This window comes from Dendrobates tinctorius, unplaced genomic scaffold (genome assembly GCF_039654945.1).
Source record: "Dendrobates tinctorius isolate UK_male_01 unplaced genomic scaffold, ASM3965494v1 ptg000064l, whole genome shotgun sequence".
Taxonomy (NCBI): domain Eukaryota; kingdom Metazoa; phylum Chordata; class Amphibia; order Anura; family Dendrobatidae; genus Dendrobates; species Dendrobates tinctorius.
In genome coordinates, this window is record NW_027361732.1 from 1,571,094 (window position 1) to 1,587,441 (window position 16,348).

Sequence of the window (16,348 nt, forward strand, 5' to 3'; positions counted from 1 at the left end):
ACTAGTTGATGGGCACTCATTAGGGGCACTGTTGGCAAAATTAGCATGTTTAGCGAAATATCAATGATTATGAGGACATCCATGATTATTGGCTCTAACTGTATCACATAAATTTGATCACCTACAAAACGTTAGAAATAGGAATGGCAGAAAAGTGCATATATTGGGAATGGCAGAAAAGTGCATATATTTAGAAGTACAGTGCGTGACTCCACACTTCTCACCTGAATCTCAAAACCAAATGTTTCACAATCTTCTTTTTCTAAAGTGACTATTTTCCTAGAGGCGAAAAAAAAAAAGTTATTTTATATCTGTTGAGTTCTTCACCCCCATCCCAAACATCTTCACAGCAGTTTGCCACTAACCAAGACAAAGCATGTGTAGTGTTTCCGGCACAATACAGCCCATTGTTCTTTATAAATGAGGCTCTGAGCTGCACATTTAGAAAGGCACAACACCCACCAATGGTTAAATAGCCCTTTATTCCAGGGTCTCTGCAAAATCTAGAGAATCCTACCACTGACCGAACAGAATACTGTATACCAATATTCTGTACGGGGAAAACTTTGGCTGACAACGATCCTCCATAATAACCCTTAGCAGTGTGCACGACAAGGCCACATCCTATGTGCAACAGAAACTGACAAGCAAACATGAAAAGCGTCTGCCATATGTCGTACCGAAACCAGGAATCAATAAACTGTCACCTCTTGATAACTAAAGCAGCCCAGACAAAGGACCATAATGGGAAAGCAATGCAAACAAGGACTGTGAAATGTTCTTCATAGCAGACACAGAAAATCATCCATGCAACATCGGAAATGGAAGCGACAGAAGCCTTCCTTACCTGTGATGCTCCGCTACCTGGCTTACATTCTTCCAACCCATTGGAGAGCCCTAAATAAAATTAAAAAAAAGTGAATTTATGAATAACACATTTTCATACAATACATATTAAATTTGCAGAAATTAATTTAGGGAAAGCGAGTAGAAAGATAAACAAGCAATCAAAAGGGACACCTCATTTTCTGCACAGGAGGCTGCACGGCGAGATGTAAAGGAGACAAGTCTAATAATGCCAATACTGGGGGGCACATGGGTACTGGAGACCCTTCTTGGACTCCACTGATTCCATGGTAGAATAAGGATGTAACCTTTAAGGCCTCCACACACATCGGACGCAAGTAGTGTATGTGGGGGACGCCAGACTCTCCCCTGAAAGATGAGGTTAGAGAGGATTCTTCACTTTGGATAGCCAAACACTTATCGTTTTGTTGTCCGGGAGGTAAACCACTGCCGGAGTAGTCTAAAAAGGTCAGTTTACATGGACCAACCGGCGGCACAAATGGGCCGTTGACTGGTAAAACTTTACCGATCGGTGGTTGTTTAAAGCAAACAATGTGCATTGATGGACCTGAACTAGACTGCTCAGGGCGCCCAGGCTGCCATATTTCTTGGCAGTGTGAGTCCTGCTTACACAAGACAATGCACCACCGAGTAAGATTTGTTTTTCTGTGCGGAACAAAACATTTCACCCAATGATAATCGTGAAACAAGAAGATTTTTGTAAGAACTCTGCTTCACTTTTATCTTCCGGTGTAAACGCATCTTAAGCCACTAAACCGAACGATCATTTGTAGGGATGAATCAGTACAGATCGTAAACGTCAAAACCGTTCCGCTGACAGCTATCCAAAGCTTTTAAAGGTGCTACCCAGTCCTTAAGCCCCCGTCACACACAGCTATGGAGTCACAAGTTTTGTGACGCAACAGCGATCTCACCTGCGACATCGCTGTTGCCGCGGGCTGCTTAGAAACCCGACGTGTACCTTGGTTACCAGCTCCCTGCACCAGCGCGCTGGTAACTAAGCGACGTGCATCGCTTGTTACCTGCGCGTCGCTGGTGCTGATCGCTGGTGAAGCGGTCTGTGTGACAGCTCACCAGCGATCATGCAGCGACTCACCAGCGATCCTGACACGATCATATTGTTGTCGGGATCGCTAGTGTGTCGCTATGTGGGGCCCTTGGGTCATCAATATCAGATTGGAATCACAGGAGATAAATTTTAACCCCTTAGTGAACAGGCCAAATTTTTTTTTTTTTTTTTTTAAATCTGACCAGTGTCATTTTGTGATAACGCTGAAACGCGTCAACATATCCCAGTGATTTATAGATCGTTTTTTCACGACACATACTTTATAATGGTAAATTTAAATCAATATGTTTTGCGGAAATTTGACAAAAATATAAAAGAAAAAAGAATAGCAACCTTCAAACTCAAAGAATATCTAGTTAATCCAGATCCCTCCCATAGCAGAACATTAATAAATAACATTTCCCTCATGTCTGCTTTACATCAGCACCATTTGTATAATGTTCTTTAAAATTTGTTTGCATTTTAGGTGGTTTAAAAATGTAGCAGCAAATTTTCCTTTTCCCAAGGAAATTAAAATATTTTTTTTAGGGACCTATCCAGGTTTGAAGTGACTTTAGGGGTCCTATATATATATTGGAAACCCCCCCAAAAGTGATAACGTTTTAAAAACACCCCCCCCCCCCCCCCCAGCATATTGAAAACTACTGTCAGGTAGTTTATCAATACTTCAGATGCTGTTCAAGAATGAATTGAGAGTGGCATGACCGGAATGAAAAAAAATGTATTTTTGCCACTTAAATGTCGCTGACTTCTGAACAGGTCACTGTAACCGGCCATTATTTGGTCGTGAATTGCCATGGCAAACATCAGGACCAGACAATCATGATTCTCAGGGTGCTGATGGGGATAAAGAGGAAGCCCCCCACACTGTTAACTATTTATATGATGTAGTCACTATTGACAGCAACATCTAAGGGGTTAAACAGATAAGTACGGTGCCAACACTGATTGTCGCTAATGCAGAAAGTTGTCAGCTGTAGTGGACAGCTGGGGATCCTATTCTCATCTCAGGTCAGTAAAAACGTACTGGCGGTCATTAAGGGGTTAAGTTCCAGAGGTGGCCGGACGGAGCACATTGGTTCTGCAGAACAGCAGTTAACAGAATCTGCACAATGTGCAGTGCAGCGCCATTCAACATGCTTCACATGTGGCTGGTAGGGGAGCTTATGATATAGGATTGTTGGGGTGCTAGATTTTAAGGACTGTGCCAAGGATAGGACATTAATACTTTGCCCCTGGACAACTCCTTTAAAACATATCCATACACATTAGATAGCCATCGACAGAATGTGTGTTCAAAGTCTGCCATCTCCCCTACACCCAAGAACAGCTGCTCTGTTCTTTATGAAAGAGCCGCAGTCAGACTCCGCTGGCAGCAGCTAATTTCCAGGAAGAATTCAGGCTGTCTAGCAGCCAGAAATCATGCAACTACGGGGACACAAACTAAATCTGAGCACGCCCAGAATAGTCGGAGAACACCAGAGCATGCTCGCTCATCACTAGTCTTTAGACTGTAAAGCTGACCTTACAGGTTAGATGAAGGTCAGCCAAATCTGCCTTTTTATTGGGATATTATCCAATGTGTACGTTAGTCGGAGAAATAGGTCATATGACTGCTATCCAAAGTCTATATAAGGTTAGGGTACTTTCTAACAGAGCGGTCACAGAATTACCGCTGCAATGTCCAATCAATGCAGTGAGGAGTTTCTCAAATATGCTTACTGCCCTCTCCCCATTGACAACACATGTGCATGCAGCCGAATCCAGCCAGCAGCAGGCTTACTGAGGAGGGGGTGATGGGTCAGCATTCAACTACCTGAAGTGTATAGAAATAGATTCTGGCATAATTGTTATTAAACAAATGTAACATTGATCAGCTATGAAGGAAACTGTATTGCTACAAATAGCTGAAACAAGTCACTTATTTCCCCAAACGCCATGGCTTGTGCCTCTTTGCGTGGACCCTTGTAAAGCGACGGCTTTGATGGTGTGGTTACTGTTTATGTTACATCAGCATTGATTTAGTCTAAATCGTTTATGATCTGTAAAGAGCGGAGTAAAGCGGCTGAGACTTCCAGCGCTCATACAGCGCCCGCGCATGAATACAGTATTACAGGCAAAAGGTTCCAATCCTTTAAAATAAAGACATTAATTGAAAACGGCACGCCAAATAAGATCATATACTTAGACGGGTAGCAGGACAACAATAAGGAATTCAGTAGGTTAATCTGGGCTTAGACATATTAAATACATTACCTGCAAATGGAAGTTTACAGTCAAATAGTTAATGAGAGGGCAAATTAACACTGAGGCTCCTACTGAGACTGTTAGAAAAGATAATCTCCATCAACCTAAGGAAATGAGACACCGATACAGAACATGAATCTCATTACAAGATGCTATCTGCATCCACGCTCTTATCAATGTTTGCTCTGTTGGTAAATAAATGCCAATTATTGCTACTTACGTGATAGATAACCATCACCTTTTACACTGGCCAAACATGGTACAGCCATAAATGTTGCAAAATGACAGGAAACTGCTGAAATACAATTTCCAGCAAATTCTGCCAGCTAGTGAGTAATGGCCCAGTCTCACATAGCGAGATCATTAGCGAGATCGCTGTTGCGTCACCGATTTTGTGACCCGCCAGCGATCTCGCTACGTGTGACACTGAGGCAACCAGCCCACCGCTGGATGTCGCTGATCGTGCTCAAACGTCCTGGGCCATTTTTTGATCGCTGGTGTCCCGCTGGCCAGCATGCATCGCTGTGTTTGACGCCGACGAGCAACCTCGTTGGCGACGCAGAACTCAGGGACGCAGGCTGGAATAGTTCAGAATAGCTGCTGTGTGACAAGGTACCAACGACCGCTGAGGTCGTTACACGGGTCGCCGGATCGTTGAGTAGATCTGTCCGTTTGACAGCTTACTAGTGACCATATAGCGACGCACCAGCGATCCTTACCAGGTCGTATCGTTGTCGGGATCGCTGGAGCGTCGCTATGTGTAACGGGACCCTAAGGCTATGTGCACACAGTTTAGGGAGGTTTCTTTCCCCACTGTACTTGCTCCAAAATCCTCCTTTATAAAGGGCTTTAAGAACACTGAAAAGGAGTGTTTCTTGAAGTGGTATCCATGTCAAAAAACTGTGTGAACACAGCCCAACACAGAACACATACAATATATAGTTTTTAATAACTTGACTACAGCCAAGTACAATTTGTACATTTCAGACTCTTTTTCCTATTATAAGCGATTTATTTTTGTCCAGAAAGGAGACGAACTAAAATTATCTTCTGGAGCAGCATTATAGGTTCTGCCAAAAACGCTAGAATATAAGAAATATGATGGATGAGGTTACAATAGGTCCCTCAGATGTGGGCTACGATTAAACAGGATGCACCCAATTCGTGACACATGTGAACCTGGCACAATGCACTAATGAGGTTAATTTTCCGGTTGTACACAAAAACGAAGGTCTGGAAAACCTAAAATGATGCGTCATTCACGGTGGTCACACAAAGCACTCCATTTTAAAATCTGAATATTTAAAATCTTATTGAAAATTTCCATATGCATAAAGCAAAAACGAACAAGAAAATTTGCATCTACGTAACATTCGACGTCAGTTGCATTCTTCCACTCGTTCCATATTCCTCCGTAACAAATGTCGCTCATGCCAGCAAATGAGGGGCGCCCTTTGTCCCCCCCAGTACTCGCTCATAAAAGTCTCTTTCACATTGTCTGGGGTAAATTTTAACAAATCGCAATTCATTTCCAAAGACAATTTATGCCATTGTACGACTCGAGGTTGAGAACTCAAAACAAGGGTCATTCTGTAGGGGGAAAAAATGGGCCCATTCCAAGTTCAGTTATTAGATCTGAATAAGAACCTCAATCCTTAAGACTGCGTAGGGGTGAAAACGTGAGAGTATCGGAGCATTAAGCTTCACACAAGCAAGAATGTGAAATATGTATTAGTGTGCAAAGTCAACTTAATATTTGCAGCAAAAGAACAATTGTTGCAGAAACTTGTGGAGCTCACCGAGCCGAGAAACTGATGTGAACTCGCAAACACCCTGTACCAAAACCACTTCTCGCTACATGACTCAGAGCTGGCTTCTGTTTATAGTCCATAAAGCAACAAACTCGCTCAGAATAAAAAAAGAGGAACTGTACAATTCATCTCAAATGTTCAAGAAACTCTTGTAGGGAAGTATTTGTTACACACCTAACCCGTTAAAGAGTTTATAATATTAAGGTTAAATCCGACCCACAAATAGTGGATCTAACGACACTCCAGACAAAGCCAGAACTTGGCTACATGTCAAAAGTGCAGTCAACATATCTGATGCCTTTTTTTCCCCCTCAACCAATCCATTCTGGAGCCCCATTTGTATCTTCCCAATATGGGTGCCACAGTGTGATATCTTCGTAGATGGCATTCTTCAGTCACATTCATGCCACTGCCCTAAATGACATTGTTGGTAGTTATGACCGTCACAGAATTAAATGGATATTACCCATTTTGCTGTCTCCCGGACACCACCATGATCTTCTGATGTATCCGGCTATTTGCTCATGTTTGATTTACAAATGTGGTGTCTCTTGTTGCAACTGGAACATGAAAAAAATTGCTTTGTTGCATTCCCACCCAGTACGGAGCACTGTTCTCATGTTCTGAGGCCTGTTGAGTAAGTGGTCAACTCAATGGGAACGTGCACCCTTCTCTATACACATTCCCATTAGGAGCTGTACTGCCTGGACTTTGCATACTTTATATTATTGGTGGTCTTAGAGGGCAGCAGAGGATGGGGTGGAGGCACGTCTGACTTCCAAGAATGTTCCAGTACGGAGACACAGGCATAGGTGGCCATTATTTGAAAGTGTAGATGGCGTTAATTTGGACATTTAGGCTGAGATTTTCACATTTTTGCTTTAAGTAACTTGACATATTACCCCTATTACCATGCATCACCTTGCTTGGCTTTACTTCATTCTTATCTGTTTTGCATATTTCAGAAATTTTTTTTAAAGGCGTTCATTCCCTGCAACAAGTAGGAGCTTCTGCCGAGAGCAGCATTTGGCTTGGCCAATATATTACCTGGCCGGCCATACATCTGAATACAAAAAAACCCTCATTTCGTTGTGAAGAACATTGGTTTAGCTTCAGTATAAATATGGGTGCCATGAGGAGACATCACCTTTCACAAAACTGTCTAAAAGCATACTGTCTTTTCTGTCCACAGCAACCAATCAGATCTCAGCTTTTATTTCTTAAATTGGTCTAATACAATGAAACCTGCTCTGTAATTGGTTGCTATAGGCAATAGAGTCAGTTTTCCTTTCAGCCAGTTTCATATATTTCCCTAAACTGTGCACCATTCTGGGAGTTACAAGTCCAGCGGTCGCCTGCTTTCAGGTGTGAAAGGGACAACTCGCCTCCAGCCTGGAGAAAATAAACATGCCGGCTTTTAATAGTTTTAGCCACAAAGAAAAACAAAAAGGGACAGAAGTCTAAGTTCAGATTTACTTGCTCTGACCAGTTTTGGAGACTAATGGTTCCTAGGAACACTAGAATCCCCCCCAAGATTGTCTTCCTAATACCCAAAGAACAAGAAGTTTTCTCTGCAGGCAAAAGGATTTTTAAGCTTGCTGAAAAGTTACGTTCTACAGCTTAATGACCACCGATTAACTTCTATACAGTCGATTGTCGGTAGTTTAATGGCCACGGGTTGGCAAGTATAAAACCACTCTTTGGTACTTCCTAATCCTCTAGGTTTATAATATTGTAGGAGGAAGAAAGTACCATCAAGTGATCCAGTCTAACTTCCCTTAGGCCTCCTTCACATGTCTGTTTCCAGTATGTGTGGCATCTGTTTTTTTTCATGTATGACACACGTACCCATTATAACTATGCTGATAGTCTGTAAAAACATGACGTGTGTATGTATCAATACAAAACACATGGTGACACGTCAGCTTTTTTTTTCCAACAGCATGGATGGGATGACAATGGCCAATACAAGTGAATGAAAAACACGTAAAGCACGTTCTTTCATCCATACTGGAAAAACATGGATGGAAACCATTGATGGCACCAACATTGTTTTTCCACGAACATCTGATGGAGGCCTTTTTGTCAAACTTTGTAGACCACAAGTGACATATCTCCAGTTTCTACACACCAACATTATAAAGAAGTGTGAACATAAAAGCCGAAAACCCATAGATACTTCCAGATCACCGTAGGACATAAGGGGGCAACTACACAAGCCACTTCATTATCCAGACTGGTTTGTCTTTAGGACACATCGCTACTGTTTGCTGCGGGGGCCATTACTATAGATACTGCAAAACCAGTTTGGATCATCATAACCAGTCTGACATGTGTCAGTAGTAGACCTAAGAATGAGGAAGATTGTGGTGGAGGAATCTGGTGTGACCATTAAAGCACACAACAGGTGCACTAGACAAAGATCCAAAAGGAGATGAAACTTCCTCAATGTGGAGAGTTAGCTCAATTTTCTTTTACTTTATATTTAGAGAAGAGGGAACTATGATCATATAAATGAGGATCTAATACTGTTTGCGAACTATAAAATAACAGCCATATGGCGACTAGAGAACTTGTAATTGTGGCTTCTGGTTCCTGACCTGGTCATAAAGCTCCACCGTGCATATGTTCAGGAGACCTGCTCCGCTCCTGCCTACCACTATCTAAAGCTCAATCACCTCATTGTCCCCAACTTCATGAACCATCTGTTCCCCCCAAAGGAAATCAGCTCATACAGCTTAAACAAAGCAATAATTAAATGATGGCACTTTAGAGAGACAGGGTGTGACTATTGTGCCACTACTTGCCTGGGAGACCCGAAGCACAAATGGATTATTAAAAAGATGACGGAAAAAAAGCCAGAGACGACAGTATGTTAGGATAATGTCACTGACAAAAGAAAAGCAATTATCGCAAATTGGATGGAAGAGAAACATCAAGCAAATAGACAACGACAGGGGACACAACATATCATTAGCCGATTAGCCACTACGCAAAGCTGGCTAGCACCAAATGTTTTCACAGTGGTCGCTGGCACAGAACACATGCATCAGTCACTCAAATGTAATGAAATGAAAAAAATGTGACCTTTGCCACCACCACACTTGTAAAACCCACACAACCCCTAAATATGGATAACAGGCAGCATTACCCATTAACTCCCTAATTAGAACACACTTCAGTGGAAAGAAATTGCTACACGTGGCAAAGCCTTGGCACCTGCTCAGCATGTGCCACAATGAAGCTTGTGCTCTAACTTATGGTTTTCTGATTTACACAATTGGTATTAGCAAATGTCAATTTACGAAAGCAGCTTCCAGAGAAGTGGTCAATGACGTATGCCCAGACGAGAGAAATCTCTTCCCCATGAGTGACGCAAGTTCACTTCTCATTTCTGACATCTCATGACTAGACTTTCAAGAAAACAAACTTGGAGGTGGTCCCACACGGTAGTGGGGAACGTTCATCAAGCCAAATGCGCCAAAACACTGCAGTAAATGGTCTTTCATGACTTGCACTATATTACGTGTTCTATTAATGATGCACTTTTTTTATATGTTGGCTACAAGCCAAGGAGAAAATATGAAGTGCATTTTTGTTTTGCGCATCTTGAGTCCTTCGTTTTTTTTCCCCAAACCCAGCAAGTTTTAGGTGTATAGTTTTGCAACAAGTTTCTCCATTTTGATAAAAATTTATAATAAATGCTAGAAAAACACTACTATTATGGCCTTCTTTTAGGACGCAGTCAGACGGCAGTATAAATTGGACCGGGATCCGAATGCATTGCATGGACTGGGCGGCTGTTCTCCTGACCCGAGCGAGACCGCTGCACAAAAATAGATGAAGCTGTCACGCTTTGATCGGGAGAGCCACCGGCCAGTCCGTGGCATTGCGGTCCGATTTATATGCCCGTCTGACCGTGCCCTTACAGAAAGACATGGTTATATGCCAATATCATAAAATGTAGACATCCGATATTAAGTAATTTTACCACTGAAAACCAATGACACGGCACTTACCTTAAGACAACTTCCACACATCCATGTGAGTGCTACAATCCGAGAGAAATTTTTCAACAAGTTGAGTTTGGCTGGGTTTTTTTTTTTCTTGATTGCAGATTTTAAGCTGTGGTTTACAGCACCAGTACAGGTTTCTGTACATTCGACCTGAAGAGGTCACTGAATGGACCTCAAAACGCGTTGCCTCTGTATGTACCATAAATAAAGTACTGATATTGGAACCAATTTCTACAATCTACTGGATTTCCTCTATTTGATGGTTGAACTATAGCAGCGCGGGAATCTGGTGTTTTTTTCCCTCTTGGGATCTCCTCTTTGACTAATGGAAGCAGACGCTGTTTGTCTACACCATCCTGCTGCAGCTTCATTGCATGTGACTAAGCGCACACAGTAATGGCTTTACACAACTACTGAGGGTGAGTACTCTGCACAATTTAATTTATATCTAATATATAAAGTGTAAGTGTGTGTGTGTGTGTGTCCGGGTTTGGCATCCGCACCGTCGCAGCTACAGCCACAAAATTTGGCACAGTCACGTCTGGACCCCGAGAGTGTCCTAGGCTATGGTGTGAGGCGAAGTTTTAACCCTGCGCGTTCCAATTCAGCAAACAATTTTGCCCCTAATGGGGAAAAAGTGTGTGTATCAAGCCCCGCCCCTCATTATGATGTCATAAGGTTGCCATGGCGACGCTGATGTCATCATAGGTTGCAAGCCCCGCCACTCATTATGATGTCATAATGGTTGACTATGGGATGGAGGATGTGTGATGGGTATATGGGCACAGGACTATGGGGTGGAGGATGTGTGATGGGTTTATGGGCACGGGACTATGGGATGGAGGATATGTACAGTTGTTGCCAAAAGTATTGACACCCCTGCAATTTTGTCAGATAATACTCAGTTTCTTCCTGAAAATGATTGCAATCACAAATTCTTTGGTATTATCTTCATTTAATTTGTCTTAAATGAAAAAATATGAAAGAGAATGAAGCAAAAAGCAAAACCTTGATCATTTCACACAAAACTCCAAAAATGGGCCAGACAAAAGTATTGGCACCCTCAGCCTACTACTTTGTTGCACAACCTTTAGCCAAAATAACTGCGACCAACCGCTTCCGGTAACATCAATGAGTTTCTTACAATGCTCTGCTGGAATTTTAGACCATTCTTCTTTGGCAAATTGCTCCAGGTCCCTGATATTAGAAGGGTGCCTTCTCCAAACTGCCATTTTTAGATCTCTCCACAGGTGTTCTATAGGATTCAGGTCTGGACTCATTGCTGGCCACCTTAGAAGTCCCAGTGCTTTCTCTCAAACCACTTTCTAGTGCTTTTTGAAGTGTGTTTTGGGTCATTGTCCTGCTGGAAGACCCATGACCTCTGAGGGAGACGCAGCTTTCTCACACTGGGTTCTACATTATGCTGCAAAATTTGTTGGTAGTCTTCTGACTTCATAATGCCATGCACACGGTCAAGCAGTCTAGTGCCAGAGGCAGCAAAGCAACCCCAAAACATCAGGGAACCTCCGCCATGTTTGACTGTAGGGACAGTGTTTTTTTTCTTTGAATGCCTTTTTTTCTCCTGTAAACTCTATGTTGATGCCTTTGCCCAAAAAGCTCTACTTTTGTCTCATCTGACCAGAGAACATTCTTCCAAAACGTTTTAGGCTTTTTCAGGTAAGTTTTGGCAAACGCCAGCCTGGCTTTTTTATGTCTCGGGGTAAGAAGTGGGGTCTTCCTGGGTCTCCTACCATACAGTCCCTTTTCATTCAGACACCGATGGATAGTACGGGTTGACACTGTTGTACCCTCTGACTGCAGGGCAGCTTGAACTTGTTTGGATGTTAGTCGAGATTCTTTATCCAACATCCGCACAATCTTGCGTTGAAATCTCTTGTCAATTTTTCTTTTCCGTCCACATCTAGGGAGGTTAGCCACAGTGCCATGGGCTTTAAACTTCTTGATGACACTGCGCACGGAAGACACAGGAACATTCAGGTCTTTGGAGATGGACTTGTAGCCTTGAGATTGCTCACGCTTCCTCACAATTTGGTTTCTCAAGTCCTCAGACAGTTCTTTGGTCTTCTTTCTTTTCTCCATGCTCAATGTGGTACACACAAGGACACAGGACAGAGGTTGAGTCAACTTTAATCCATGTCAACTGGCTGCAAGTGTGATTTAGTTATTGCCAACACCTGTTAGGTGCCACAGGTAAGTTACAGGTGCTGTTAATTACACAAATTAGAGAAGCATCACATGATTTTTTGAACAGTGCCAATACTTTTGTCCACCCTCTTTTTAGGTTTGGTGTGGAATTATATCCAATTTGGCTTTAGGACAATTCTTTTTGTGTTTTTTCATTTAAGACAAATTAAATGAAGATAATACCAAAGAATTTGTGTTTGCAATCATTTTCAGGAAGAAACTGAGAATTATCTGACAAAATTGCAGGGGTGTCAATACTTTTGGCCACAATTGTATATGGGCATGGGACTATGGGATGGAGGATGTGTGATGGGTATATGGGCACTCGACTATGGGATGGAGGATATGTATGATGGGTATATGGGCACTGGACTATGGGATGGAGGATAATTATAATTTGCTATAACCAACCACAGTTAGTTACTATGCCCGGGCAGCGCCGGGCTCTTCAGCTAGTTCATTATATCTGCACTGGTAAGGCCCTATGGGCGCGCTTTTGTGGTTTCTTTTATCTTTATCTTGTGGAGATGTGAGCATCCGCATAATAAATCTCACTCATACAATGTATTGGATGCGGTAAATCCATATGGTCCAGTGAACTTCAGTAAGTTGCATCTTTTTTTCACGCACTAAGCTTTATTAGCATACACAATATACATAAAAAAAAAAAAAACAGACACAAAAACGCAGTCAGCCTGCAGAAAAACCCGCAGCAAATACGCAACGTGTGAACACAGCCTTAAACGTTAATGTCTTCAGTGTCATCTATTATACACAGATGCCCATAGACTTTAATGGCAGAGTCTGACCTGCAAAATGGATGAGAATAGGACGTGCTCTATGAACAAAGACACATCCCTTTTTAATATTGATGTGTGTATGGGTCAATGTGATCTCTGATACAAAACAGATTGTACTGGGACAGGTCACAAGGATGTGTCAGGGTAGCCTTATGATCGAAACCTTGCAAGTATTAAGACGACGGCATGAATCCCTGCTACGTCTCGTTTCATGAGAACACGTTGTGATAATTGACGTTTCTGCTTAATCAGCCACAAAACTGCTTAGTAGGAAAGGCCAGAGATCTGATGCTGATCTGTCAGAAACAGGTGGAATCTCAGAAGAGAGAAACAGCACAATTAATAAGTCACCAAACGTCCACACTTAATGTTTACTTACAGCTCAGGGATCCTTAGGAGAAGGTAGGAATACAGAAGAACTACAGAATAAAAGGTTGTTCTCCATAGATGCCAAGATACCACTGCAAGGATCAGAAGAACATGCCCCCCCCCTTAATTAAAAGTGGGCATTTTAGTTTTACATGGGTCATTAAAGTTTTGCACAAATATTAACAAATCAGGATTTCATTACACCAGAAGGCCCAAATCTCACAATTGGGAGGAAAATACATTTATGCTGAGCTACAATACATGACTGTTGGCCAATACAAAATGTCTGAAGATGCCGTACATGGCATGCTCCTGCAGTGTCCAAGACAGCCATGGAGCAGCTCAGGACCACACTTCAGGCTGTAAAGGTCTTCTCTGACGATCATTCTGTAACTACACCAGTGACTGACTCCATCCATTCACAGATGTGTAGGCTCTTTTCTTAGCAGATGGTGGAAGCTATTCGCATTAACACTCAAGTTCTATGTGACTACTGATACTAAGCAACACAAAAAAAGAGAAAAGTGAAGAATGCAAAGGAGCATTCCTTCTCCCAGCTGCTTGGGAACTTTATACAGAGACATGACAAGGGAGTGTGATCACAATGTGCTATCCAACTGTACAGATGGATCAACTACAAGAGAATTCATTCCTGGTAGATCCATTACAATACGGAGCAGCTGACCCGCTCACCCACTCCAGGTCCTGCATCATCTGCAGTCGTTGGACACATTAGTAATTTAATGCCACTTTTAACACATCAGTCTAAGGCCTCTTTCACACATCCGTCTGTCACCATCAGTCAAAATCTGCCATTTTGCTAAAAAACGGATACGCCATTTTTCTTGGCGGATCCGTTTTTCCCATTGAGTTGCATTACCGGCGGATCTTGACAGATGGTCATCCGTTGGATCCGTTTTTATACGGATCCGCCAAAATTTTGCCTCTCTCTCGGCACGGTTTTCTTTAAATTTCTGCCTTATCCGGATCTGTCAAAATAACGGTCCGGTGACACCCGTTTGTTTCCATCCGCCAACGGATCCGGATTTCAACTGACCTAAAAAACGGATGTATGAAACAGGCCTAAGCAAACTCAAAATGCTGTAACAGATATACTGTATATTATAAATAGCTGAAGAGCCCCGCGATGCCCGGGCAGTAACTAATTGTGGTTAGGGTATGTGCACACACTGCAGATTTACCTGCGGGTTTTTTCCTGCGGAACCGCAGGTAAAGTGACCTGCGGTTTTACACCTGGACAATAGGAATAGGTGGCAAACCGCAGCAGAATCCGCAGAAACAATTGACATGCTGCGGAAAAAAAAACCGCAGCTTTTCCGCAGGTAAACCGCAGCGTGAGCACTGCGGTTTTGAAAACCCATAGGCTAACATGGTACTGTACCAGGTCTGCGGAACTGCTGCAGTTCTGCAGGGCCAAAACCGCAGCAAAACCGCAGCGTGTGCACATGGCCTTAGTTATAGCAAATTATAATTATCCTCCATCCCATAGTCCCGTGCCCGTATACCCATCATACATACCCCCGATCCCATAGGCCCGTGCCCATATACCCATCATACATATCCGCCATCCCATAGGCCCGTGCCCATATACCCATCATACATATCCGCCATCCCATAGTCCCGTGCCCATATACCCGTCATGCATATCCTCCATCCCAGTCCCATGCCCATATACCCATCACACATCCTCCATCCCATAGTCAACCATTATGACATCATAATGAGTGGCGGGGCTTGCAACCTATGACGACATCAGCGTCACCATGGCAACCATTATGAAATCATAATGAGGGGCGGGGCTTGATACACAATTTTTTTCCCCATTATATAGATAGGGGCAAAATTGTTTGGTGAATTGGAACGCGCAGGGTTAAAATTTCGCCTCACAACATAGCTTAGGACACTCTCTGAGTCCAGACGTGTGTGTGCGGATGCCAATCCCGGACATACACACACTTGAGCTTTATATATTAGATATACATACACGCTTAATTCTGTCGCTTATACAGCACTCTGGCAGATGCCCAGGTCCCCCATTGTGACTTGGCTGACTACACGTCATGCAAATTAGTAAATAATTAGTCCTTCGTTTGATAATAAAATGAGCCCAAAAGAAACCGGCTGGACGCAACGTAAAGTGAAACTTGATTTTCCAGTTTTGTGTTAAGTAAATAGCCAAACGTTTGCATAACTGACAGCTTTTTATCTAGGTGCCAAAGGCTGGATCCAGCCTGAAATAATTACGATCTCTCAGATCAGACTTCGATTTCATTATCTTTCATGATAAGGCACTTACATAGCGGAGTTCTAGACAGTCAGATCTGGATCCAGTTTGGCAAGCTCGCTAACCCAGACTGTGCACAGTTAATGGCACCGTACCCTTAAGGGAGTTTTACACATAGCGATATCGCTAAGGCCTCTTTCACACTTCAGTTTTTTGCATCAGTCAAAATCCGCCAAAAGGACGGATGCTGGATCCGTTTTCGAACTGATGACAACGGATGCCACCCATCCGTTTTTTGACGGATCCACAAAATGAAGAATTTTAAAGGAATCTCAGGAGAGAGAGAGAGAGAGAGAGAGAGAGAGAGAGAGAGAGAGAGAGAGAGAGAGAGAGAGAGAGAATTTTAACCCCGCGCATTCCAGTTCACCAAACAATTTTGCCCCTATCTACATAATGGGGAAAGTGTGTATCAAGCCCCGTCCATCATTATGATGTCATAATGGTTGCCATGGCGCCGCTGATGTCATCATAGGTTGCAAGCCCCGCCGCTCATTATGATGTCATAATGGTTGACTATGAGATGGAGGATGTGTGATGGGTATATGGGCACTGGACTATGGGATGGAGGATACGTATGACGGGTATATGGGCACTGGACTATGGGATGGCAGATATGCATGATGGGTATATGGGCATGGGACTATGGGATGGAGAATATG

The 16,348-nt window shown here is 42.9% G+C and overlaps 1 protein-coding gene across 1 annotated transcript in view; it reads right to left on the minus strand.

The window, feature by feature from the left end:
* Positions 1–16,348, minus strand: part of TAMALIN (trafficking regulator and scaffold protein tamalin) — a 39,943-nt gene that overhangs the window by 13,891 nt on the left and 9,704 nt on the right. The window contains exons 2-3 of the mRNA XM_073580233.1: positions 848–897; positions 225–279 (exon numbers count right to left, since the gene is read on the minus strand). Of these exons, the coding sequence (XP_073436334.1) occupies positions 225–279; positions 848–897 (105 nt within the window). The remainder of the gene's footprint in view (positions 1–224; positions 280–847; positions 898–16,348) is intronic.